The sequence below is a fragment of the Bombina bombina genome, chromosome 6 (assembly GCF_027579735.1).
Source record: "Bombina bombina isolate aBomBom1 chromosome 6, aBomBom1.pri, whole genome shotgun sequence".
Lineage (NCBI taxonomy): Eukaryota > Metazoa > Chordata > Amphibia > Anura > Bombinatoridae > Bombina > Bombina bombina.
In genome coordinates, this window is record NC_069504.1 from 925,394,604 (window position 1) to 925,421,719 (window position 27,116).

Sequence of the window (27,116 nt, forward strand, 5' to 3'; positions counted from 1 at the left end):
GAATCATGAAAGAAAAAGTCGGGGGTTCAAGTACAGACTTAACAAAATTAAAATATACTTCTAAACAATTATTTTAAAAAAATGTAAAGCGAGTCAATTTTCTAATGTAAATAATTAGTATCATTCATGTTATATTAGTAAACTGTGTGATACTGCAAATGATTTAATGCCATGCATTGAAAAAAATGATTTCAATTAGTAAAGAGCAACATTATATTGTCAACAGTATTTATTTACTAAAATACAAACATAGTTCACATTTTAAAAGGAAAAATATTTTCTTGATTCCAAAACTTACAATACGTATGTTAATCTTTTAAGTAAAATTAGTCAGACACATTATATACAATCCATAGCATACACAAAAGGAACTAAACAATACGCATTTGCTATATGACTAAAAATCCACTGCTATAAATATTCTCATTTCAGAAGGACAAAACACTGCATTTTCAGTAGTTTGTATAATTTAGAATGCAAAACAGTTGCACATATAATACAGTAAATAGCTTATTAAAGTTTTACTTGGGTTTTAAAACTAACTAAAAGTAGTGCTATGTCACCAAATCGAAGTGCAAATAAACATAATACTGAAGGTAACTGATTTTAAAAGTGCAAACACACAAACAAGGAAATTAAGTACAAGTCATATAAAGTATACAAAGCTAAATGTTTAAAACATATCTGGATACAAAACTATAATAAACACTATACTGGGAAATGTAGAGATGACATAGTATTCTGATTTAAAATGATTCTAGTTTACTCTAATTTGTTAGTAGATTTTATTATTAAACAAATGTTTGCTGCAAGCTATTTAATACCTGCAAGGGATTAAACACAAACCTGAGAAAGACAGAGCCAGGAATGGCATAGAAGTGTCTCTGGCATTTGTAACGAACATTTGTTTAATAACAACAAGATCAAAATAGAGCATTCTGTTATTAAACACCTTGGAATTACAAGATTTTTTCTGCATTTATGAAATAAGATATTAGGCAAGTCTGAAAAAAAATAAATGAAGACATTATTACATTTCTTATCTGCAATTGATTTTCAATGGTAAAACTTTACCCACTGCTTGCCATATTTGGAGAAGCAATTCAGACTGTTGAATAGACAGTCAAGTGTTTGGCTTCTGTACAAATAGGATAAACTGTGAACCAGGCACAGATATGTGGCAGGGTTAGGCTTAGAGCAGCTGCCATGTGCTCTTCCACTTCTTAAAATAAGGTTTACAATTTTCAGACAAATTACAAGAAACAAGGGCAAAATAAATAATAAAAGGATATACTGCATTTTTTATTTAAATGTTAAAGTCTCAATGGTGTCTACTGCCCATTTCAAGGCAAACTGCATATGGTATGGGAGGGCATCCATAAACTGTTTAAATATGATAAAAAATAAAGGAATGCTGACAAAGAACTGCCCAGACAGGAGAGATGTAACATGTTCATAATGAAAAAGGATTGGCCAATAAATATATCAAATGTGGTTAGTGCTATTTTTGGGATAGCATTGCCCTGGGGGAAAAAAAAATCTATAAAAACAGGGGATATAAAAATCCATACTCCCTGAAGGCATCTTCCTCTCATTTCACAGCATCTTATGATTTTATAGTCTGTCTTCTCATTAGATTTTTCTTGGACCATCCCTTACCCTTCACTTCTTTTACAGCTTATAAAACCACAATTCTCTTCAGTGTGCCTTCAGATAATTAATAACCCACGGTTCAGTTCACAGCATCCTTTTCAAATACTACAAAGAGAAGAACCTCTCCTCTTCCCCCAAAAAAGAACAAACAAAAAAAATACTTTTGTCCTTATAGCACATTTTCTTTCAAAATCAGAAGAAAAAAAAAATCCAACTTGATGGCTTATGACTCAGATACCACTCATTGGATTTAATGCCATTCAGATTATCCCCAGTTGACAGATCTGCCTTTATCTTGCCTTATCAATTATCTATAAGATCCAAGAGAAATGTGAAGAACGCTAATCTATTGGCTTTCTATTTTTTTTTGTTACTACAAATGTCCATATAAGTGTTGGTCTTGTCACAAGACAGGGTCTTATGGGTGTATAGGACAGAAGACCTCTGGTTTGCAGAAGACCTCTGGTTTGCAAGGTATAGTGAAGTTTCAACTAAAAGTATAATATATACCAGTGAAGTCCTCTTCAAAAAAATAAGAAATGAAGGCTTGCCCATCTTGTTCACAATGCTCAGTGTGCAAACTGTGCATGGAAGAATCCTGAAGCTAATGCATCAATTTTGACTTTATTGAGACGGGTGCCCAAGTGATCCCCACGACTCAATGCCAAATATTATCCAATTCAAAAGTTGTGGTACCGTCTCTATTTTGCAGCATGCCGCTATGTCAGGTGAGGATATGACCACTGACACAGCCAACTCAATTTCTGGAATATTTAAAAAACAAAAAACAAAAACAAAACACCCCAGAAATGTAAGAGTGACTTAAAAGCATCTAGGGAAATGTATGAGATTTTGTGAATTTTAAAGAAGGATGTGCAACCAAAAATAGCCAACATTTGGAAACTTGTACCCTCTGCTATGGCATGCTTGTATATATATGAAAATACCTGATTCAACATTTTCTCACTTTAATTGCATGGACTATATAATAAAAAACAGAACAGTCATGAAGATATAGAACATCAAATCAGACTAATATACAAACGTTTCAACTAAAAGTGCTTATGGAATGTTAAAGAAATTGGGCATGTTGTGTCCATATATACAATATATACGTCTGCATCGTAAATGTTCTCAAACTGTTCAAATAACAACAGTCATAGAGAAGAAGTGTCATATTACTTCACATTAACTGGCTACTGTATATGAAATGTCAGAAATATTGCCCTGAATGATATACATTTTTGTTTACCGTTGCACAATGGTAAATTCAAGGTCATAATAAACATAAGTAAATAGATAAAGCAGAAGCTAAAGTATTTTTAAATATCAGGTTTTTCTGAAAGGACTAAATTTCAGTCGAGGAAGACGGAATGTAGGAAACAACCCGTATGCAAAGCTTAAGAAAAACAAAGTGACGCGGAGAGCGTAACTCACAAAGCGATAGAAGAAAGATTTAGGTCTGTCTTGCATGCCTTGTGCAAGAGTAGGAGAGGACACTGACCTGGGGGGAGTAGATGTAACGGAATAGTCATTTGTGTTTCTTTTATTTTGTACGTCATTAAGGTCTTCTGCAATTCTCACTTTTTTTCGTTCTTTTACAGGATGATCACATGAATCTCTCACTAATTTAGATGAGACAGAAGACACTTCTTGCGGCGCAAAAGATGCACTTTTGTCCACGGATGAAGCACCAGCTTCTTCTTCCAATTTTGCAGTAGACATTCCTTCTTTTATTGTGAGAGAAAGTGCTTCAGTTGGTTTGACATTTGGGATGCTGCCGTCATTGGTATTTTCATCTGTACAGTCAAGAGGAAGCTGTTCTTTTCGCCTTTTTTGGATTCGAACTTTTGCAATTTCTAAAAAAAAAAAAAAATATAGTCTCAGTATTATTATTTTTGTTATATATATATATATAAAAATGTAAAAAAAACACACAAAAAAATTGCAAGCATTTCAATATTATATCAACAACCGATAGTCATTTCATATTTCCACCAAAAAGATAAGCCAAAAATTGTCTCAACAGATAAAACTTTCCTCCACTCTGCATGTTTCACCAAGTAAAACAAAATTTATGCTTACCAGATAATCTCCTTTCTTTCCTGGCAGGGAGAGTCCACGACTTCATTCATTACCGTTGGAAATATCAACACCTGGCCACCAGGAGGCGGCAAAGACACCCCAGCCAAAGGCTATAAATATCCCTCCCACTTCCCCTATCCCCCCAGTCATTCGGCCGAGTGAACAAGGAAAAGCAGGAAAAACATTAGGGTATAGAGGTGCCAGAAGAAAAAATAACAGGGAAACGCCTAAGAAATATTACGTGAAAAAAAGGTATTTATCTGGCAAGCATACATTTTGTTTTCTTTCCAAAGGCAGGAAGAGTCTACAACTTCATTCATTACTGTTGGGAACCAATACCCAAGCTCCAGAGGACACTGAATAATAAAACGGGAGGCAAAAAATAAAAGGCGGACCCTAATCTGAGGGCCCCACAGCCTGTAACACTTTTCTCCCAAAAGTTGCCCCCGCAGAAGCAAAAACATCAAATTTATAGAACTTTGAAAAAGTATGTAAGGAAGACCAGGTAGACGCCTTACAAATCTGATACATAGAAGCTTTGCTCTTAAAAGCCCAAAAAGAAGAAACTGCTCTTGTGGAATGATTTGTTATCCTCGCAGGAGGCCGTTGTCCTGCCTTCTCATAAGCCAAACGAATGATACTTCTCAGCCAGAAAGATAATGAAGTTGCAGTGGCCTTCTGACCCTTCGCTTAGCAGAGTATAACACAAACGAGGAAGAGGATTGCCTGAAATCCTAAGAAGCCTGAAGATAGAATTTTAAGGCACGTACAACATCTATATTGTGGAGCAAACGTTCCTTTGAGGAAGAAGGTTTAGGACAAAGGAAAGGAACAACAATCTCTAGATTTATATTGCGATTCAAGACTACCTTAGGTAGGAAACTTAACTTAGTACGTAAAACCGCCTTATAAGCATGGAAAATAAAGGTAAGGCGGATCACACTGTAAAGCAGAAATCTCAGAGACTCTGCGAGCTGAGGCGTTAGCCAACAAAAACAAAACCTTCCAGGATAGAAGCATAGGATCAACAGAATGCATAGGCTCAAACGGAGCCTGCTGCAAAACACGAAGAACAAGGTTGAGACTCCAAGTAGGAGCAACAGGTTTAAATACATGCTTGATTCTAGCCAGAGCCTGAAAAAAGTACTGCATGTCAGGAAGATCCGCTAATCTCTTATGCAGTAAGACCAACAGGACCGAGATCTGACCCTTCAGAGAACTGGCAGATAGACCCTTTTCCAAACCATCTTGGAGAAAGGATAGAATCCGGGTAACCTTCACCTTGTGCCATGAAAGACTGCGTTCCTCACACCAATGACGGTAGGTATGACATACTTTGTGGTAAATATTGCGAATGACCGGCTTGCGAGCCTGAATTAAAATGTCTATCACACTATCGAAAAACCTCTCTTGAATAAGACTAAACTTTCAATTTCCACGCAGTCAGTCTCAGAGAATTAAGATGTTGATGTAGGAAAGGACCCTGAGTCAGAAGGTCCGCACAACAAGGTAACCTCCACGGAAGGGAAGGAGGACATTCTTATTAGATCCACAAACCAAGTCCTTCGTGGCCACGAAGGAGCTAATAGTATAACCAGAGCCTGCTCCTGCTTGATACGAGCCACTACTCGAGGAAGAAGGGCCAATGGAGGAAAAAGATAAATGAGATTGAACCTCCATGGAACCCAATGCGTCTACCTAATCCGCTTGAGGATCCCTCGATCTCGACCCGTATTCTGGGTAGCTTGGAGTTGAGTATCTCTGGAACCCCCCATATGAGAGTTATCTCTGAGAACACCTTGGGGTTAAGCGCTTACTCCCCCGGGTGAAAGGATTGTCTGCTGAGGAAGTCCGCTTCCCAGTTGTCCACCCCGGGATGTGAATCGCAGAAAGAAGACAGTTGTGAGGTTCCTCCCATTGAAGAATTCGAGTGTTGAGACATTTTAAGTCTAGAATAGGGCAATAAGTTTGATCCTTTTTGGGAACTACAAAGAGGTTTGAGTAAAACCCCTAACCCCTTTCTGATGAGGGCACCTGGACGATTACTCCCAAGGAGAGGAGATCTCGAACGCAGTCTAAAAAGGCTACTCTTTTCTCTGATCTTGTAGATAATTTTGAGAGAAGAAATCTGCCCCTTGGGGGATGAAATTTGAACTCTATCTTGTAACCCTGGGAAATGTCTAATACCCAGGGATCCTGAACATCTTGGACCCAAGCTTCTAAGAAAAAAGACAGTCTGCCCCCTACCGGATCCAGTCCCGGATAGGGGGCTGGCCCTTCATGCAGATTTGTTACCTGTAGTCTTCTTGGCCTGTTTGGATTTGTTCCTGGACTGGTTGGGCTTCCAAGTACTCTTGGACTGTTCGGGTTTGGAGGAGGATTGAGTCCGCTGAGGTTTTTCAGAGTGAAAAGAACGAAAATTAGAGGATTGGCAACCCTTAGTTCATGCTTTCTTATCCTGGGGAAGGAAAGCCCCTTTCCCTCCTGTAACAGTGAAGATGATGGAGTCCAGGTCTCCCTTGAATGGTAAGGAAAGAGGTCTGGTCTTAGAAACCATATCTGCGGACCAATACTTTAACCAAAGAGCTCTAAGCGACAAAGCCTGAAGCCTTAGCATTCAGACATACAATTTGCATATTAGCATCACAAATAAAGGAGTTGGCTATCTTTAGAGCCTTAATCCTGTCCTGTATATCCTCCATGGGAGATTCCACTTTAATTAGTTCTGATAACTAATCACACCAGTAGGAAGCAGCACCTGCGACTGCTGCCACAGCGGCCGCTGACTGAAATAAGAGACCCCTATGTTGAAAATCTTTCTGAGATAGCATTCCAACTTCCTGTCTATGGGATCTCTAAAAGAGGAGCTATTCTATATAGGGATAGTAGTACGCTTGGCGAGAGTAGAAATGGCCAGTCTACTTCAGAGTTCCATAACGCTAAATGTGATTCAGGGACCGGAAACAGCTTCTTAAAAAGGGTAGAATAAAGGGAAAAAGAAATTCCAATAATTTCCCATTTTCTAGAAATAATTTTCGCCATTCATACTGGAACAGGGAAGGTTTCAGTAACCTTCTTCTCCTCATAGACCCTATCTAATTGAGGGATAATAGGTTCCTCAGGAAGCTTAGCGTCTAGAACCTCAAGGGTAGACAATATTTCCTTAAGAAGAAAGCAAAGGTATTCAACCTTAAACCTAAAACTTGGTTCCTCAGGAGTAGATTTAATTTCAGATACCTCTGACTCCGAAAGCTCACCTTCAGATGCAACCGAGGGTTAGATCATCCTCAGAAAGGTGAGACAATCTAGCCAACTCAGACTGAATAGAGGAGTTAAACCCCAAGACAGATGAACTATGCTTAACCTTTCTCTTACGTTTCCCAGAGATAGGCAATGCGTTTAATGCAGCTGATACAGCAGACTGAAGCTGTGAAGAAAAATCTGCTGGGAAAAAATTACCTCCAGCCGGAGATAAAACATAATTTATGTAAGAACTTACCTGATAAATTCATTTCTTTCATATTAGCAAGAGTCCATGAGCTAGTGACGTATGGGATATACATTCCTACCAGGAGGGGCAAAGTTTCCCAAACCTCAAAATGCCTATAAATACACCCCTCACCACACCCACAATTCAGTTTAACGAATAGCCAAGAAGTGGGGTGATAAAAAAGTGCGAAAGCATATAAAATAAGGAATTGGAATAATTGTGCTTTATACAAAAATCATAACCACCACAAAAAAAGGGCGGGCCTCATGGACTCTTGCTAATATGAAAGAAATGAATTTATCAGGTAAGTTCTTACATAAATTATGTTTTCTTTCATGTAATTAGCAAGAGTCCATGAGCTAGTGACGTATGGGATAATGACTACCCAAGATGTGGATCTTTCCACACAAGAGTCACTAGAGAGGGAGGGATAAAATAAAGACAGCCAATTCCTGCTGAAAATAATCCACACCCAAAATAAAGTTTAATGAAAAACATAAGCAGAAGATTCAAACTGAAACCGCTGCCTGAAGTACTTTTCTACCAAAAACTGCTTCAGAAGAAGAAAATACATCAAAATGGTAGAATTTAGTAAAAGTATGCAAAGAGGACCAAGTTGCTGCTTTGCAAATCTGATCAATCGAAGCTTCATTCCTAAACGCCCAGGAAGTAGAAACTGACCTAGTAGAATGAGCTGTGATCCTCTGAGGCGGAGTTTTACCCGACTCAACATAGGCAAGATGAATTAAAGATTTCAACCAAGATGCCAAAGAAATGGCAGAAGCTTTCTGGCCTTTTCTAGAACCGGAAAAGATAACAAATAAACTAGAAGTCTTTCGGAAAGACTTAGTAGCTTCAACATAATATTTCAAAGCTCTAACAACACTTTAACACTTAAAAGATACTATTTGAAACAACCTCTAGAGAATTACACAAGAGTAGTGACTGACGGGTTTGTACATACCAATTTGAAGCCAAAATCAAAGTTTTACCCCTCCAATGAGAAAGGGAGTAATATAGAGACTTTTGAAAAGCTAGTATTAGCAGACTTAAGAAAGGACAATCATAGCTTGAAAGTAAACTCAAATTTGAGTAGAAAAGATAGGGAGGTCCTCAAGAATTTAAAGGAGGATAACTCCATCACCATCAAGCCGGCGGATAAGGGGGGTGGCTTGGTGGTGATGGACAAATTGAAATATTGTAAAGAAGCTGAAAGGCTTCTGGGTGATAGGAAAACATACAGAAAAACAGAATTTATGTTTACCTGATAAATTACTTTCTCCAACGGTGTGTCCGGTCCACGGCGTCATCCTTACTTGTGGGATATTCTCTTCCCCAACAGGAAATGGCAAAGAGCCCAGCAAAGCTGGTCACATGATCCCTCCTAGGCTCCGCCTACCCCAGTCATTCGACCGACGTTAAGGAGGAATATTTGCATAGGAGAAACCATATGGTACCGTGGTGACTGTAGTTAAAGAAAATAAATTATCAGACCTGATTAAAAAAACCAGGGCGGGCCGTGGACCGGACACACCGTTGGAGAAAGTAATTTATCAGGTAAACATAAATTCTGTTTTCTCCAACATAGGTGTGTCCGGTCCACGGCGTCATCCTTACTTGTGGGAACCAATACCAAAGCTTTAGGACACGGATGAAGGGAGGGAGCAAATCAGGTCACCTAAATGGAAGGCACCACGGCTTGCAAAACCTTTCTCCCAAAAATAGCCTCAGAAGAAGCAAAAGTATCAAACTTGTAAAATTTGGTAAAAGTGTGCAGTGAAGACCAAGTCGCTGCCCTACATATCTGATCAACAGAAGCCTCGTTCTTGAAGGCCCATGTGGAAGCCACAGCCCTAGTGGAATGAGCCGTGATTCTTTCGGGAGGCTGCCGTCCGGCAGTCTCGTAAGCCAATCTGATGATGCTTTTAATCCAAAAAGAGAGAGAGGTAGAAGTTGCTTTTTGACCTCTCCTTTTACCGGAATAAACAACAAACAAGGAAGATGTTTGTCTAAAATCCTTTGTAGCATCTAAATAGAATTTTAGAGCGCGAACAACATCCAAATTGTGCAACAAACGTTCCTTCTTTGAAACTGGTTTCGGACACAGAGAAGGTACGATAATCTCCTGGTTAATGTTTTTGTTAGAAACAACTTTTTGGAAGAAAACCAGGTTTAGTACGTAAAACCACCTTATCTGCATGGAACACCAGATAAGGAGGAGAACACTGCAGAGCAGATAATTCTGAAACTCTTCTAGCAGAAGAAATTGCAACGAAAAACAAAACTTTCCAAGATAATAACTTAATATCAACGGAATGTAAGGGTTCAAACGGAACCCCCTGAAGAACTGAAAGAACTAAGTTGAGACTCCAAGGAGGAGTCAAAGGTTTGTAAACAGGCTTAATTCTAACCAGAGCCTGAACAAAGGCTTGAACATCTGGCACAGCTGCCAGCTTTTTGTGAAGTAACACAGACAAGGCAGAAATCTGTCCCTTCAGGGAACTAGCAGATAATCCTTTTTCCAATCCTTCTTGAAGGAAGGATAGAATCTTAGGAATCTTAACCTTGTCCCAAGGGAATCCTTTAGATTCACACCAACAGATATATTTTTTCCAAATTTTGTGGTAAATCTTTCTAGTTACAGGCTTTCTGGCCTGAACAAGAGTATCGATAACAGAATCTGAGAACCCTCGCTTGGATAAGATCAAGCGTTCTATCTCCAAGCAGTCAGCTGGAGTGAAACCAGATTCGGATGTTCGAACGGACCCTGAACAAGAAGGTCTCGTCTCAAAGGTAGCTTCCAAGGTGGAGCCGATGACATATTCACCAGATCTGCATACCAAGTCCTGCGTGGCCACGCAGGAGCTATCAAGATCACCGACGCCCTCTCCTGATTGATCCTGGCTACCAGCCTGGGGATGAGAGGAAACGGCGGGAACACATAAGCTAGTTTGAAGGTCCAAGGTGCTACTAGTGCATCCACTAGAGCCGCCTTGGGATCCCTGGATCTGGACCCGTAGCAAGGAACTTTGAAGTTCTGACGAGAGGCCATCAGATCCATGTCTGGAATGCCCCACAGCTGAGTGACTTGGGCAAAGATTTCCGGATGGAGTTCCCACTCCCCCGGATGCAATGTCTGACGACTCAGAAAATCCGCTTCCCAATTTTCCACTCCCGGGATGTGGATAGCAGACAGGTGGCAGGAGTGAGACTCCGCCCATAGAATGATTTTGGTCACTTCTTCCATCGCTAGGGAACTCCTTGTTCCCCCCTGATGGTTGATGTACGCAACAGTTGTCATGTTGTCTGATTGAAACCGTATGAACTTGGCCCTCGCAAGCTGAGGCCAAGCCTTGAGAGCATTGAATATCGCTCTCAGTTCCAGAATATTTATCGGTAGAAGAGATTCTTCCCGAGACCAAAGACCCTGAGCTTTCAGGGATCCCCAGACCGCGCCCCAGCCCATCAGACTGGCGTCGGTCGTGACGATGACCCACTCCGGTCTGCGGAATGTCATCCCTTGTGACAGGTTGTCCAGGGACAGCCACCAACGGAGTGAGTCTCTGGTCCTCTGATTTACTTGTATCTTCGGAGACAAGTCTGTATAGTCCCCATTCCACTGACTGAGCATGCACAGTTGTAATGGTCTTAGATGAATGCGCGCAAAAGGAACTATGTCCATTGCCGCTACCATCAAACCGATCACTTCCATGCACTGCGCTATGGAAGGAAGAGGAACTGAATGAAGTATCCGACAAGAGTCTAGAAGTTTTGTTTTTCTGGCCTCTGTCAGAAAAATCCTCATTTCTAAGGAGTCTATTATTGTTCCCAAGAAGGGAACCCTTGTTGACGGAGATAGAGAACTCTTTTCCACGTTCACTTTCCATCCGTGAGATCTGAGAAAGGCCAGGACAATGTCCGTGTGAGCCTTTGCTTGAGGAAGGGACGACGCTTGAATCAGAATGTCGTCCAAGTAAGGTACTACAGCAATGCCCCTTGGTCTTAGCACAGCTAGAAGGGACCCTAGTACCTTTGTGAAAATCCTTGGAGCAGTGGCTAATCCGAAAGGAAGCGCCACGAACTGGTAATGCTTGTCCAGGAATGCGAACCTTAGGAACCGATGATGTTCCTTGTGGATAGGAATATGTAGATACGCATCCTTTAAATCCACTGTGGTCATGAATTGACCTTCCTGGATGGAAGGAAGAATAGTTCGAATGGTTTCCATCTTGAACGATGGAACCTTGAGAAACTTGTTTAAGATCTTGAGATCTAAGATTGGTCTGAACGTTCCCTCTTTTTTGGGAACTATGAACAGATTGGAGTAGAACCCCATCCCTTGTTCTCTTAATGGAACAGGATGAATCACTCCCATTTTTAACAGGTCTTCTACACAATGTAAGAATGCCTGTCTTTTTATGTGGTCTGAAGACAACTGAGACCTGTGGAACCTCCCCCTTGGGGGAAGCCCCTTGAATTCCAGAAGATAACCTTGGGAGACTATTTCTAGCGCCCAAGGATCCAGAACATCTCTTGCCCAAGCCTGAGCGAAGAGAGAGAGTCTGCCCCCCACCAGATCCGGTCCCGGATCGGGGGCCAACATTTCATGCTGTCTTGGTAGCAGTGGCAGGTTTCTTGGCCTGCTTTCCCTTGTTCCAGCCTTGCATTGGTCTCCAAGCTGGCTTGGCTTGAGAAGTATTACCCTCTTGCTTAGAGGACGTAGCACTTTGGGCTGGTCCATTTCTACGAAAGGGACGAAAATTAGGTTTATTTTTTGCCTTGAAAGGCCGATCCTGAGGAAGGGCGTGGCCCTTACCCCCAGTGATATCAGAGATAATCTCTTTCAAGTCAGGGCCAAACAGCGTTTTCCCCTTGAAAGGAATGTTAAGTAGCTTGTTCTTGGAAGACGCATCAGCTGACCAAGATTTCAACCAAATCGCTCTGCGCGCCACAATAGCAAACCCAGAATTCTTAGCCGCTAACCTAGCCAATTGCAAAGTGGCGTCTAGGGTGAAAGAATTAGCCAATTTGAGAGCATTGATTCTGTCCATAATCTCCTCATAAGGAGGAGAATCACTATCGACCGCCTTTATCAGCTCATCGAACCAGAAACATGCGGCTGTAGCTACAGGGACAATGCATGAAATTGGTTGTAGAAGGTAACCCTGCTGAACAAACATCTTTTTAAGTAAACCTTCTAATTTTTTATCCATAGGATCTTTGAAAGCACAACTATCCTCTATGGGAATAGTGGTGCGTTTGTTTAAAGTGGAAACCGCTCCCTCGACCTTGGGGACTGTTTGCCATAAGTCCTTTCTGGGGTCGACCATAGGAAACAATTTTTTAAATATGGGGGGAGGGACGAAAGGAATACCGGGCCTTTCCCATTCTTTATTAACAATGTCCGCTACCCGCTTGGGTATAGGAAAAGCTTCTGGGAGCCCCGGGACCTCTAGGAACTTGTCCATTTTACATAGTTTTTCTGGGATGACCAACTTGTCACAATCATCCAGAGTGGATAATACCTCCTTAAGCAGAATGCGGAGATGTTCCAACTTAAATTTAAACGTAATCACATCAGGTTCAGCTTGTTGAGAAATGTTCCCTGAATCAGTAATTTCTCCCTCAGACAAAACCTCCCTGGCCCCTTCAGACTGGGTTAGGGGCCCTTCAGAACCATTATTATCAGCGTCGTCATGCTCTTCAGTATCTAAAACAGAGCAGTCGCGCTTACGCTGATAAGTGTTCATTTTGGCTAAAATGTTTTTGACAGAATTATCCATTACAGCCGTTAATTGTTGCATAGTAAGGAGTATTGGCGCGCTAGATGTACTAGGGGCCTCCTGAGTGGGCAAGACTCGTGTAGACGAAGGAGGGAATGATGCAGTACCATGCTTACTCCCCTCACTTGAGGAATCATCTTGGGCATCATTGTCACATAAATCACATTTATTTAAATAAATAGGAATTCTGGCTTCCCCACATTCAGAACACAGTCTATCTGGTAGTTCAGACATGTTAAACAGGCATAAACTTGATAAAGTACAAAAAACGTTTTAAAATAAAACCGTTACTGTCGCTTTAAATTTTAAACTGAACACACTTTATTACTGCAATTGCGAAAAAACATGAAGGAATTGTTCAAAATTCACCAAATTTTCACCACAGTGTCTTAAAGCCTTAAAAGTATTGCACACCAAATTTGGAAGCTTTAACTCTTAAAATAACGGAACCGGAGCCGTTTTTAACTTTAACCCCTTTACAGTCCCTGGTATCTGCTTTGCTGAGACCCAACCAAGCCCAAAGGGGAATACGATACCAAATGACGCCTTCAGAAGTCTTTTCTAAGTATCAGAGCTCCTCTCACATGCGACTGCATGTCATGCCTCTCAAAAACAAGTGCGCAACACCGGCGCGAAAATGAGGCTCTGCCTATGATTTGGGAAAGCCCCTAAAGAATAAGGTGTCTAAAACAGTGCCTGCCGATATTATTATATCAAAATACCCAGAATAAATGATTCCTCAAGGCTAAATATGTGTTAATAATGAATCGATTTAGCCCAGAAAAAGTCTACAGTCTTAATAAGCCCTTGTGAAGCCCTTATTTAAGATCGTAATAAACATGGCTTACCGGATCCCATAGGGAAAATGACAGCTTCCAGCATTACATCGTCTTGTTAGAATGTGTCATACCTCAAGCAGCAAGAGACTGCTCACTGTTCCCCCAACTGAAGTTAATTGCTCTCAACAGTCCTGTGTGGAACAGCCATGGATTTTAGTGACGGTTGCTAAAATCATTTTCCTCATACAAACAGAAATCTTCATCTCTTTTCTGTTTCTGAGTAAATAGTACATACCAGCACTATTTCAAAATAACAAACTCTTGATTGAATAATAAAAACTACAGTTAAACACTAAAAAACTCTAAGCCATCTCCGTGGAGATGTTGCCTGTACAACGGCAAAGAGAATGACTGGGGTAGGCGGAGCCTAGGAGGGATCATGTGACCAGCTTTGCTGGGCTCTTTGCCATTTCCTGTTGGGGAAGAGAATATCCCACAAGTAAGGATGACGCCGTGGACCGGACACACCTATGTTGGAGAAATTGGAACTGAATCCCACTGAGAAATTCAATAAAAAGCTGATGTCTATTTTGGGTAGTGGAAGAGAGACCGGCATTTTAAAAGAAGGTGAATATAATTATATTCTGAATAAGTTCCCTAGAGTGCCGGTCTTCTACCACTTACCCAAGATACACAAGAGCCTCATAGACCCTCCAGGGAGACCTATAATCTCCGGTATAGGTTCAATGACAGCAAATTTATCAAGATATATTGATACCTTTTTACAGAAATATGTGGTAAATCTCAGTACATATTTAAAAGACTCTACCAGCCTCCTAAGATTATTGGAGAATATAAAATGGGAAGACTCTATGATATTAGCCTCCTGCGATGTGACTTCTTTATATACATCCATTAGACATGATTTTGGAATAGAGGCAGTGGAGTCCTTTTTGAATAAAGATGATGAGTTACCAAAAGAACAGAAAGATTTCTTATTGCAGAGCATAAGATTTATATTAGAACACAACTACTTCTCATTCAATAACACATATTATGTTCAAATTGAGGGAACCGCCATGGGCACAAGGTTCGCACCGAGCTATGCCAATCTTTTTATGGGAGATTGGGAACAAAGGTTCCTGGGAAGTCTGGAGTTCTGTGCGAACCTTGTGCTCTTTAAGAGGTTCATAGATGATATTTTTATAATTTGGAAAGGGGAAGAGACAGATCTCCTGGAGTTCTTTGAGGCCATGAATAGTAATGACAGAGGTATCTCGTTTACATATGAATTTAATAAAGAACAGATCACATTCTTAGATCTGGATATAATGATAGTATCAGACAACATTGAAACTAAAACACACTTTAAAAAAGTCGATTCGAACAATTTTATACATGCCTCCAGCTGTCACCTCCCTAAATGGAAGGAAAGTATACCGATAAGCCAAAGTTTAAGGGTCCGGAAAAATTGCTCAAGGATTGATGACTTTGAATTCCAGATTAACATCTTGGAAGAAAAATTTAAGGAAAGAGGTTATAAGAAAGAAACAATAAATAGAGCAACAGAGAGAGCAAGAAACACAGAGAGAAAAGAACTATTAGAGTATAAACATAAATCTAATAATTATATGTCAGATGAGTTCAATGTCCCTTTTATAAATGACTTCAGCGAAGACCATTTACTAGTGAAAAAAATTTTAAGAAAACACTGGCATCTCCTAAAAAATGACCCAATTCTAGGAGACAAAATACCACCATACCCAAGGGTAATTTATAGGAGAGCACAAAATTTAAAAATGATTCTTGCACCGAGTGAGTACAAAAAACAGAATAAAAATAAGAAATCTTTTGAGAAAGATCTAAAAGGAGGGGATGTGAAAGGTTTTTTTCCCTGCCATGTATGCAGAGCATGCCAGTATGGCATTAAAAAGAAAACTGTTAGGACTCCTAATAACACTAAGGAGTTTAAAATAGAAAACACAATAAGGTGCACTAATAAAGGAGTAATCTATATGCTGCAATGCTCTTGTGAACTTTTTTACATAGGAGAAACGACGCGAATGCTAAGGGACAGGATAAGGGAGCATATCTGTAACATCAAAAAAGGGAACCTGGACACTTATCTTTATAAACATTTTAGGGAAATACACAAAAATAGAGTCTCAGATATGAAGTATTGGGGATTATATAAAGTGAAACCCAATTGGAGAGGGGGAGATTTAGAAGCATCTATTCTAAAAAAAGAAGCAGAATTCATATACAACTTCAACACGATTCACCCCCACGGTTTGAATTCAGAATTGGATATATCTCCTTTTCTAGGCACACAGTAATCACTATCTTTAATAAATTTGTATAACTAGTTTTAGTCACTAAAAAATGTATTATCCTAGAGATTTTTTCAAAAAAAAAAAAAAAAAAAAAAAAGGATAATTAATTCCTTTACACAAACATATCACCACCTTATTTGTTTTCCCCCCCTCTCCCCTTTGTAATAGTATCTATATAATGGAGCCACTAAAATAAAGGGATAATTTTTTCTCTTGCACAAACATACCACCACATTATTTGTTTTTCTCCCCTTTCACTTTTGTAATAGTACCTATATCATGGAGCCACTTGAAAATTCTTCACCTAAGACACTTGGAAAAAACATAATTTATGTAAGAACTTACCTGATAAATTCATTTCTTTCATATTAGCAAGAGTCCATGAGCTAGTGACGTATGGGATATACATTCCTACCAGGAGGGGCAAAGTTTCCCAAACCTCAAAATGCCTATAAATACACCCCTCACCACACCCACAATTCAGTTTAACGAATAGCCAAGAAGTGGGGTGATAAGAAAAAAGTGCGAAAGCATATAAAATAAGGAATTGGAATAATTGTGCTTTATACAAAAAAATCATAACCACCACAAAAAAGGGCGGGCCTCATGGACTCTTGCTAATATGAAAGAAATGAATTTATCAGGTAAGTTCTTACATAAATTATGTTTTCTTTCATGTAATTAGCAAGAGTCCATGAGCTAGTGACGTATGGGATAATGACTACCCAAGATGTGGATCTTTCCACACAAGAGTCACTAGAGAGGGAGGGATAAAATAAAGACAGCCAATTCCTGCTGAAAATAATCCACACCCAAAATAAAGTTTAATGAAAAACATAAGCAGAAGATTCAAACTGAAACCGCTGCCTGAAGTACTTTTCTACCAAAAACTGCTTCAGAAGAAGAAAATACAACAAAATGGTAGAATTTGGTAAAAGTATGCAAAGAGGACCAAGTTGCCGCTTTGCAAATCTGATCAACCGAAGCTTCATTCCTAAACGCCCAGGAAGTAGAAACTGAACTAGTAGAATGAGCTGTAATCCTATGAGGCGGAGTCTTACCCGACTCAACATAGGCAAGATGAATTAAAGATTTCAACCAAGATGCCAAAGAAATGGCAGAAGTTTTCTGGCCTTTCTAAAACCGGAAAAGATAACAAATAAACTAGAAGTCTTTCGGAAAGACTTAGTAGCTTCAACATAATATTTCAAAGCTCTAATAACATCCAAAGAATGCAACGATTTCTCCTTAGAATTCTTAGGATTAGGACATAATGAAGGAACCACAATGTCTCTACTAATGTTGTTGGAATTCACAACTTAGGTAAAAATTCAAAAGAAGTTCGCAACACCGCCTTATCCTGATGAAAAATCAGAAAAGGAGACTCACAAGAAAGAGCAGATAATTCAGAAACTCTTCTGGCAGAAGAGATGGCCAAAAGGAACAAAACTTTCCAAGAAAGTAATTTAATATCCAATGAATGCATAGGTTCAAATGGAGGAGCTTGAAGAGCCCCCAGAACCAAATTCAAACTCCAAGGAGGAGAAATTGACTTAATGACAGGCTTTATACGAACCAAAGCTTGTACAAAACAATGAATATCAGGAAGAATAGCAATCTTTCTGTGAAAAAGAACAGAAAGAGCAGAGATTTGACCTTTCAAGGAACTTGCGGACAAACCCTTATCTAAACCATCCTGAAGAAACTGTAATATTCTCGGTATTCTAAAAGAATGCCAAGAAAAATGATGAGAAAGACACCAAGAAATACAAGTCTTCCAGACTCTATAATATATCTCTCTGGATACAGATTTACGAGCCTGTAACATAGTATTAATCACAGAGTCAGAGAAACCTCTTTGACCAAGAATCAAGCGTTCAATCTCCATACCTTTAAATTTAAGGATTTCAGATCCTGATGGAAAAAAGGACCTTGAGACACAAGGTCTGGTCTTAACGGAAGAGTCCACGGTTGGCAAGAGGCCATCCGGACAAGATCCGCATACCAAAACCTGTGAGGCCATGCCGGAGCTACCAGCAGAACAAACGAGCATTCCTTCAGAATCTTGGAGATTACTCTTGGAAGAAGAACTAGAGGCGGAAAGATATAGGCAGGATGATACTTCCAAGGAAGAGATAATGCATCCACTGCCTCCGCCTGAGGATCCCGGGATCTGGACAGATACCTGGGAAGTTTCTTGTTTAGATGAGAAGCCATCAGATCTATTTCTGGAAGTTCCCACATTTGAACAATCTGAAGAAATACCTCTGGGTGAAGAGACCATTCGCCCGGATGCAACGTTTGGCGACTGAGATAATCCGCTTTCCAATTGTCCGTACCTGGGATATGAACCGCAGAGATTAGACAGGAGCTGGATTCCGCCCAAACCAAAATTCGAGATACTTCTTTCATAGCCAGAGGACTGTGAGTCCCTCCTTGATGATTGATGTATGCCACAGTTGTGACATTGTCTATCTGAAAACAAATGAACAACTCTCTCTTCAGAAGAGGCCAAAACTGAAGAGCTCTGAAAATTGCACGGAGTTCCAAAATATTGATCGGAAATCTCACCTCCTGAGATTCCCAAACCCCTTGTGCCGTCAGATACCCCCACACAGCTCCCCAACCTGTAAGACTTGCATCTGTTGAGATTATAGTCCAGGTCGGACGAACAAAGAAGCCCCTTGAACTAAACGATGGTGATCTGTCCACCATGTCAGAGAGTGTCGTAAAATCGGTTTAAAGATATTAATAGAGATATCTTTGAGTAATCCCTGCACCATTGGTTCAGCATACAGAGCTGAAGAGGTCGCATGTGAAAACGAGCAAAGGAGATCGCATCTGATGCGGCAGTCCTAAGACCCAACATTTCCATGCATAAGGCTACCAAAGGGAATGATTGTGACTGAAGGTTTTGACAAGCTGATATCAATGTTAAACTTCTCCTGACTGACAAGGACAGAGTCATAGACACTGAATTTATCTAGAACCCAAAAAAGGTTACCCTTGTCTGAGGAATCAATGAACTGATTGGTAAATTGATCCTCCAACCATGAACTTGAAGAAACAACACAAGTCGATTCGTATGAGATTCTTCGAAAATGAGAAGACTGAGCAAGTACCAAGATATCGTCCAAATAAGGAAATACCAAAACCCTATTCTCTGATTACAGAAAGAAGGGCACCGAGAACCTTTGAAAAAAATTCTTGGAACTGAGGCTAGGCCAAACGGTAGAGCCACAAAACTGGTAATGCTTGTCTAAAAAGAGAATCTCAGACACTAAAAGTGATCTGGATGAATCGGAATATGCAGATACACATCCTGTAAATCTATTGTAGACATATAATGCCCTTGCTAAACAAAAGGCAGGATAGTCCTACAGTAACCATCTTGAATGTTGGTATCCTAACATAACGATTCAATAATGATAGATCCGGAACTGGTCTGAAGGAATTGACCTTCTTTGGTACAATGAAGAGATAAAATAAAACCCCAGCCCCTGTTCCAGAACTGGAACTGGCATAAATACTCCAGCCAACTCTAGATCTGAAACACATTACAGAAATGCTGAGCCTTTGCTGTGTTAACTGGGACACGGGAAAGAAAAGAATCTCTTAGCAGGAGGCCTTAACTTGAAGCCAATTCTGTACCTTTCTGAAACAATGTTTCTGAAACCAGAGATTAAGAACGGAATTGATCCAAATTTCTTTGAAGAAAACGTAATCTGCCCCATACCAGCTGAGCTGGAATAAGGGCCGCACCTTCATAGGTACTTAGGAGCTGGCTATAGGTTTCTATAAGGCTTGGATATATTCCAAACTGAAAATAGTTTCCAAACTGATACCGCTCCTGAGGATGAAGGATCAGGCTTTTGTTCCTTGTTGTGAGGAAAGGAACGAAAATGATTATTTACCCTGGAAAGAAAGGGAAAGCAAAGTTGACTTAGAAGACATGTCAGCATTCCAAGTTTAATCCATAAAGCTTTTCTAGCTAAAATAGCTAGAGACATATACCTGACATCAACTCTAATGATATCAAAAGATGGTATCACCAATAAAATTATTAGCATGTTATAGAATAATAATAATGCTATAAAATTATGATCTGTTACTTGTTGCGCTAAAGCTTCTAACCAAAAAGTTGAAGCTGCAGCAACATCCGCTAAAAATATAGCAGGTCTAAGAAGATTACCTGAACATAAGGAAGCTTTTCTTAGAAAGGATTCAATTTTCCTATCTAAAGGATCCTTAAATTAAGTACTATCTGCCGTAGGAATAGTAGTACATTAGCAGGAGTAGAGACAGCCCCATAACCTTAGGGATTTTTGTCCCAAAAAACTCTAATCTGTCAGATGGCACAGGATATAATTTGCTTAAACGTCTAGAAGGAGTAAATAAATTACCCAAATTATTCCATTCCCTGGAAATTACTTCAGAAATAGCATCAGGGAGATAAAACACTTCTGGAATAACTACAGGAGATTTAAAAACCTTATTTAAACGTTTACATTTAGTATCAAGAGGACCAGAATCCTCTATTTCTAATGCAAATAACACTTCTTTAAGTAAAGAACGAAAAAATTCCATCTTGAACAAATACAAAGATTTATCAGCATCAACCTCTGAGACAGAAACTTCTGAACCAGAAGAACCATTATCAGTATCAGAATGATGATGTTCATTTAAAAATTCATCTGAAAAAAGAGAAGTTTTAAAAGACTTTTATGCATACTAGAAGGAGAAATAACAGACATAGCCTTCTTAATGGATTTAAAAAATAAAATCTCTTATGTTATCAGGAACACTCTGAAAATTAGATGTTGACGGAACAGCAACAGGTAATGTAACAGTACTAAAGGAAATTTTATCTGCATTAATAAGTTTGACATGACATGCAATACAAATAACAGCTGGAGAAACAGATACCAAAAGTTTATAGCAGATACACTTAGCTTGGTAGCTCCAGCACTGTGCAGTGATTTTCCTGTAGTATCTTCTGACTCAGTTGCAACGTGGAACATCTTGCAATATGTAAAAGAAAAAAACAACATATAAAGCAAAATTGATCAAATTCCTTAAATGACAGTTTCAGGAATGGGAAAAAAATGCCAGTGAACAAGCTTCTAGCAACCAGAAGCAATAAATAATGAGACTTAAATAATATGGAGACAAAAATGACGCCTATCTTTTTTAGCGCCAAAAAAGACGCCCACATTATTTGGCGCCTAAATGCTTTTGGCGCCAAAAATGACGCCACATCCGGAACGCCGACATTTTTGACGCAAAAAAACGTCAAAAAATGACGCAACTTCCGGCGACACGTATGACGCCGGAAACAGAAAAAAAATTTTGCGCCAAAAAAGTCCGCGCCAAGAATGACGCAATAAAATGAAGCATTTTCTGCCCCCGCGAGCCTAACAGCCCACAGGGAAAAAGTCAAATTTTTTAAGGTAAGAAAAAATGATTGAAACAAATGCATTTATCCCAAATATGAAACTGACTGTCTGAAAAATAAGGAAAGTTGAACATTCTGAGTCAAGGCAAATAAATGTTTGAATACATATATTTAGAACTTTATAAATAAAGTGCCCAACCATAGCTTAGAGTGTCACAGAAAATAAGATTTACTTACCCCAGGACACTCATCTACATGTTTGTAGAAAGCCAAACCAGTACTGAAACGAGAATCAGCAGAGGTAATGGTATATATAAGAGTATATCGTCGATCTGAAAAGGGAGGTAAGAGATGAATCTCTACGACCGATAACAGAGAACCTATGAAATAGACCCCGTAGAAGGAGATCACTGCATTCAAATAGGCAATACTCTCCTCACATCCCTCTGACATTCACTGCACGCTGAGAGGAAAACCGGGCTCCAACTTGCTGCGGAGCGCATATCAACGTAGAATCTAGCACAAACTTACTTCACCACCTCCATCGGAGGCAAAGTTTGTAAAACTGAATTGTGGGTGTGGTGAGGGGTGTATTTATAGGCATTTTGAGGTTTGGGAAACTTTGCCCCTCCTGGTAGGAATGTATATCCCATACGTCACTAGCTCATGGACTCTTGCTAATTACATGAAAGAAATAATATATTTATATAAAAAATTAATTGGGATTATTATTTTAAAATAAATGGATTTCTAAACTAATTTATTCTAAAGATTTGTCAAAAGTTTAAAATGTTAATAGGAGTAATAGAAAATGAATGTGAAAATTAAATAAACTGTTAAAATATAAATGGTTGAACCCCTTGGCATATGTGAAGTAATGGAGAAAGGCTGTTAGGAATAATGAAAAAAGAAATTGGTTAACCACTCTGATATGACCTGAATAAAAAATAAAAAGTTAGAAAACAAAATAGGATATTTGAACAAAAGGACTCTAGGACCCAGTGGAAAAGAGAAACAGAAACAGTGAATGGACCAATGGAAATCAAGTCAGTGCTATATAAAGGTGTAAGGTGTGATCACACTTTATCTTGATAAAGCCAGGGTTGCTGGCGAAACATGTTGATATCTGTGTGAATACCAAGAAAGAAAAAGCCTGTTTTTTTCCTGCGTACAGAAGTACTTAAGTGCAGGAGATTGAGGAACTACAAACACAAAAGCTAACTTGCGCAAGTTACAGAAACAAAAGGATTGTCTACAGTTTGGTGCTGTAATCAGAGCACTTCTACAAAGACCAGTGACAAGGTAACACAAAGAAAATTACCTACCGGAACCCCTTGTCTGAGAGTCAAACTGAGGACACATAGGAACCGCTGGGAAGCCGTGAGTAGTAACAGCTCACAAGAGAGGGTAAGAAAATCACCCCTAAACACTGTTTGGAACATTCCTTTTCTACAAATTAAGCTCACTGAGGATACAAAGAGGTAACTGTGAAACCGTAATATATCACAACATAAATATAAGGATAAAGAACACAGCCCTCGGTAATTTATCTCCAATTACTTACAAATGCTTTGATGAACTTTTTAGATACACAAAATTACAACCAATATAAGTAAACAGCCACATTTATAATCTTGCATTTAAATTGTTTTAACTAATTGTTAGTTTTTGCTACATATTTGTAATTTTAAAGTTGATGAAATATAGATATAAAATATCAAATAGAGACAAATATTATTAATTGTGTTGAAATAAAAGAATACATTCTATCTAAAATCTTTGAACAAAGGATACAAAAGGGCAGATAAATCCTTTTATTTGTGTATGAAACAAATGTATATCTGAATTTTAGAAATTTTATGAATTGATCGATATAGTATTGCAACACTTAGGGATTGTGATTTATTTTATCTTGGTATTATCATGTTTTTATTTTGAAAATAAATTGTAGTAGAATTTTTCACTTATTCTGTCCAAGGTCCAGTTTTTTCTACATATTTAGCTAACGACCTCCATACACACCTTTATCCCTTTTGCAGATTAAGCGCCTAATCTCCATAACTTTTTCACTTTATACACCTTTCTATCTGGGAAGTAGATAGTAGGAGAATAGGGCAAGGGATATTAACTCTTAAGCGCTAGTTTATTTAACCCCCTTTTTTTGCTACATATCTATCACTTCCAATAAATAAATAAGCAGCTAGAGGGTGATGGAAATATTTTCCTATAGAGATAAACTTTTATCCGAATTAGATTTAAAAGATAAACCTAGTACATCAGGGGAACATGAAAGGATTGATGCCAATAAACTTATAAATGAACTTGAGAAAAATATGAATAAAGAGTTGAGACAAAAAATGGAACTCATATTCTTAGATAGATATTTGGATAAAGAGCTTATACCTAGAGGATTAAAATTTAAAAAATCCTGCACCTTCCAATTAAGTGATGTACATCAAGAAGAATGGGAAAGAGTACTATTTAATGCCTCTAAAGGGCTGATAGAGATTATAAAAAAATCTAGAAATGAGACATTATGCAATATTAATGAGGAAATTTTATCTATAAAAAATAGATTGGATAATAGTCAGGAACAGCACCTACTAAAAAATAGACAGAAGTTGATCATGGAGAGATTAGACACGTTAAAAAATGAGATTATTAATAACAGATGGAAGAAAATAGAGAGAGATGAAAAAGAAATACAGGAGAATCAGGATATGGAAATAACAACAGAAAACTATGATATAGAGGATAGGAATGATAAACAAACCCTTAATGGGGGAGTTAAATATCATAAGGACAAGGGAGCTGAATACCAAGGAGGGGGCATTTATGAGGATCAAAGGAATATGAGAGATAAAAGATTTAATGAAAGAAGAGACTATTCACATTATAATTCAACATACAGAAGGAATAATTACCCTCATTATTACAACAGGGATTTTAGACCTTATAGGAACAGACAGTCATATAGACCTAATGAATATAACGGATCTTATAGAAATAAGGTTTTTAAAAATACATATGATGGACACTATGATAATCGTAATTTCTATGATGGATGGGATACAGCAAACTACAGACATGGTAGGGAGGAAGAGTACACACCACATAGACAAAACAGAAATAGACTGGAGGAGAATTGGAAAACTTCCACACATAGAAATCATGAAAGGAAAGGGAGGGATGAAGGATGGAAACCAGTCACATATAATAGATTTGAACCACTAGAGAAAAGAAGACTAGATAGTTTTGAACTTACAATTGAGGAGGAACATTTTTTAGGGAAAAGCCCTCAAAAGGAGGGCAAGACAGTAAAAATAAAAGAGGTAACAGAAACAGGAAAACCTCAAAAAGCCATCACAAAAAAAAGAAATATAGAGGAAGTAGAGGAGGAAAGGGAAGACGAGATAGGGGTAAAGAGACAGAGATAGGAAAGGAGGTTGTCGACCTCCCTAAAAAAAAGTAGTATTTTCAATTTAAGCGATAGATCCCTTTCAGATGAAGAAACAAAAATTTTAGGCTTAGGTTTAACCTTTGCTCCAAGTAAAACCTTGAATAAATTTGAAACCCATATAAATGTAAGGAAATTTATAAGAAATTTAACACTTAAAAGATACTATTTGAAACAACCTCTAGAGAATTACACAAGAGTAGTGACTGACGGGTTTGTACATACCAATTTGAAGCCAAAATCAAAGTTTTACCCCTCCAATGAGAAAGGGAGTAATATAGAGACTTTTGAAAAGCTAGTATTAGCAGACTTAAGAAAGGACAATCATAGCTTGAAAGTAAACTCAAATTTGAGTAGAAAAGATAGGGAGGTCCTCAAGAATTTAAAGGAGGATAACTCCATCACCATCAAGCCGGCGGATAAGGGGGGTGGCTTGGTGGTGATGGACAAATTGAAATATTGTAAAGAAGCTGAAAGGCTTCTGGGTGATAGGAAAACATACAGAAAATTGGAACTGAATCCCACTGAGAAATTCAATAAAAAGCTGATGTCTATTTTGGGTAGTGGAAGAGAGACCGGCATTTTAAAAGAAGGTGAATATAATTATATTCTGAATAAGTTCCCTAGAGTGCCGGTCTTCTACCACTTACCCAAGATACACAAGAGCCTCATAGACCCTCCAGGGAGACCTATAATCTCCGGTATAGGTTCAATGACAGCAAATTTATCAAGATATATTGATACCTTTTTACAGAAATATGTGGTAAATCTCAGTACATATTTAAAAGACTCTACCAGCCTCCTAAGATTATTGGAGAATATAAAATGGGAAGACTCTATGATATTAGCCTCCTGCGATGTGACTTCTTTATATACATCCATTAGACATGATTTTGGAATAGAGGCAGTGGAGTCCTTTTTGAATAAAGATGATGAGTTACCAAAAGAACAGAAAGATTTCTTATTGCAGAGCATAAGATTTATATTAGAACACAACTACTTCTCATTCAATAACACATATTATGTTCAAATTGAGGGAACCGCCATGGGCACAAGGTTCGCACCGAGCTATGCCAATCTTTTTATGGGAGATTGGGAACAAAGGTTCCTGGGAAGTCTGGAGTTCGGTGCGAACCTTGTGCTCTTTAAGAGGTTCATAGATGATATTTTTATAATTTGGAAAGGGGAAGAGACAGATCTCCTGGAGTTCTTTGAGGCCATGAATAGTAATGACAGAGGTATCTCGTTTACATATGAATTTAATAAAGAACAGATCACATTCTTAGATCTGGATATAATGATAGTATCAGACAACATTGAAACTAAAACACACTTTAAAAAAGTCGATTCGAACAATTTTATACATGCCTCCAGCTGTCACCTCCCTAAATGGAAGGAAAGTATACCGATAAGCCAAAGTTTAAGGGTCCGGAAAAATTGCTCAAGGATTGATGACTTTGAATTCCAGATTAACATCTTGGAAGAAAAATTTAAGGAAAGAGGTTATAAGAAAGAAACAATAAATAGAGCAACAGAGAGAGCAAGAAACACAGAGAGAAAAGAACTATTAGAGTATAAACATAAATCTAATAATTATATGTCAGATGAGTTCAATGTCCCTTTTATAAATGACTTCAGCGAAGACCATTTACTAGTGAAAAAAATTTTAAGAAAACACTGGCATCTCCTAAAAAATGACCCAATTCTAGGAGACAAAATACCACCATACCCAAGGGTAATTTATAGGAGAGCACAAAATTTAAAAATGATTCTTGCACCGAGTGAGTACAAAAAACAGAATAAAAATAAGAAATCTTTTGAGAAAGATCTAAAAGGAGGGGATGTGAAAGGTTTTTTTCCCTGCCATGTATGCAGAGCATGCCAGTATGGCATTAAAAAGAAAACTGTTAGGACTCCTAATAACACTAAGGAGTTTAAAATAGAAAACACAATAAGGTGCACTAATAAAGGAGTAATCTATATGCTGCAATGCTCTTGTGAACTTTTTTACATAGGAGAAACGACGCGAATGCTAAGGGACAGGATAAGGGAGCATATCTGTAACATCAAAAAAGGGAACCTGGACACTTATCTTTATAAACATTTTAGGGAAATACACAAAAAACATAATTTATGCTTAC

The 27,116-nt window shown here is 38.5% G+C and overlaps 1 protein-coding gene across 2 annotated transcripts in view; it reads right to left on the reverse strand.

The window, feature by feature from the left end:
* SPDL1 (spindle apparatus coiled-coil protein 1) overlaps positions 1-27,116 on the reverse strand; it is a 293,738-nt gene that overhangs the window by 27,225 nt on the left and 239,397 nt on the right. For both annotated transcript variants that reach the window (XM_053718566.1, XM_053718565.1), the window contains exon 11: positions 3,158-3,512. In XM_053718566.1, coding sequence (XP_053574541.1) covers positions 3,158-3,512 — 355 coding nt within the window. The remainder of the gene's footprint in view (positions 1-3,157; positions 3,513-27,116) is intronic.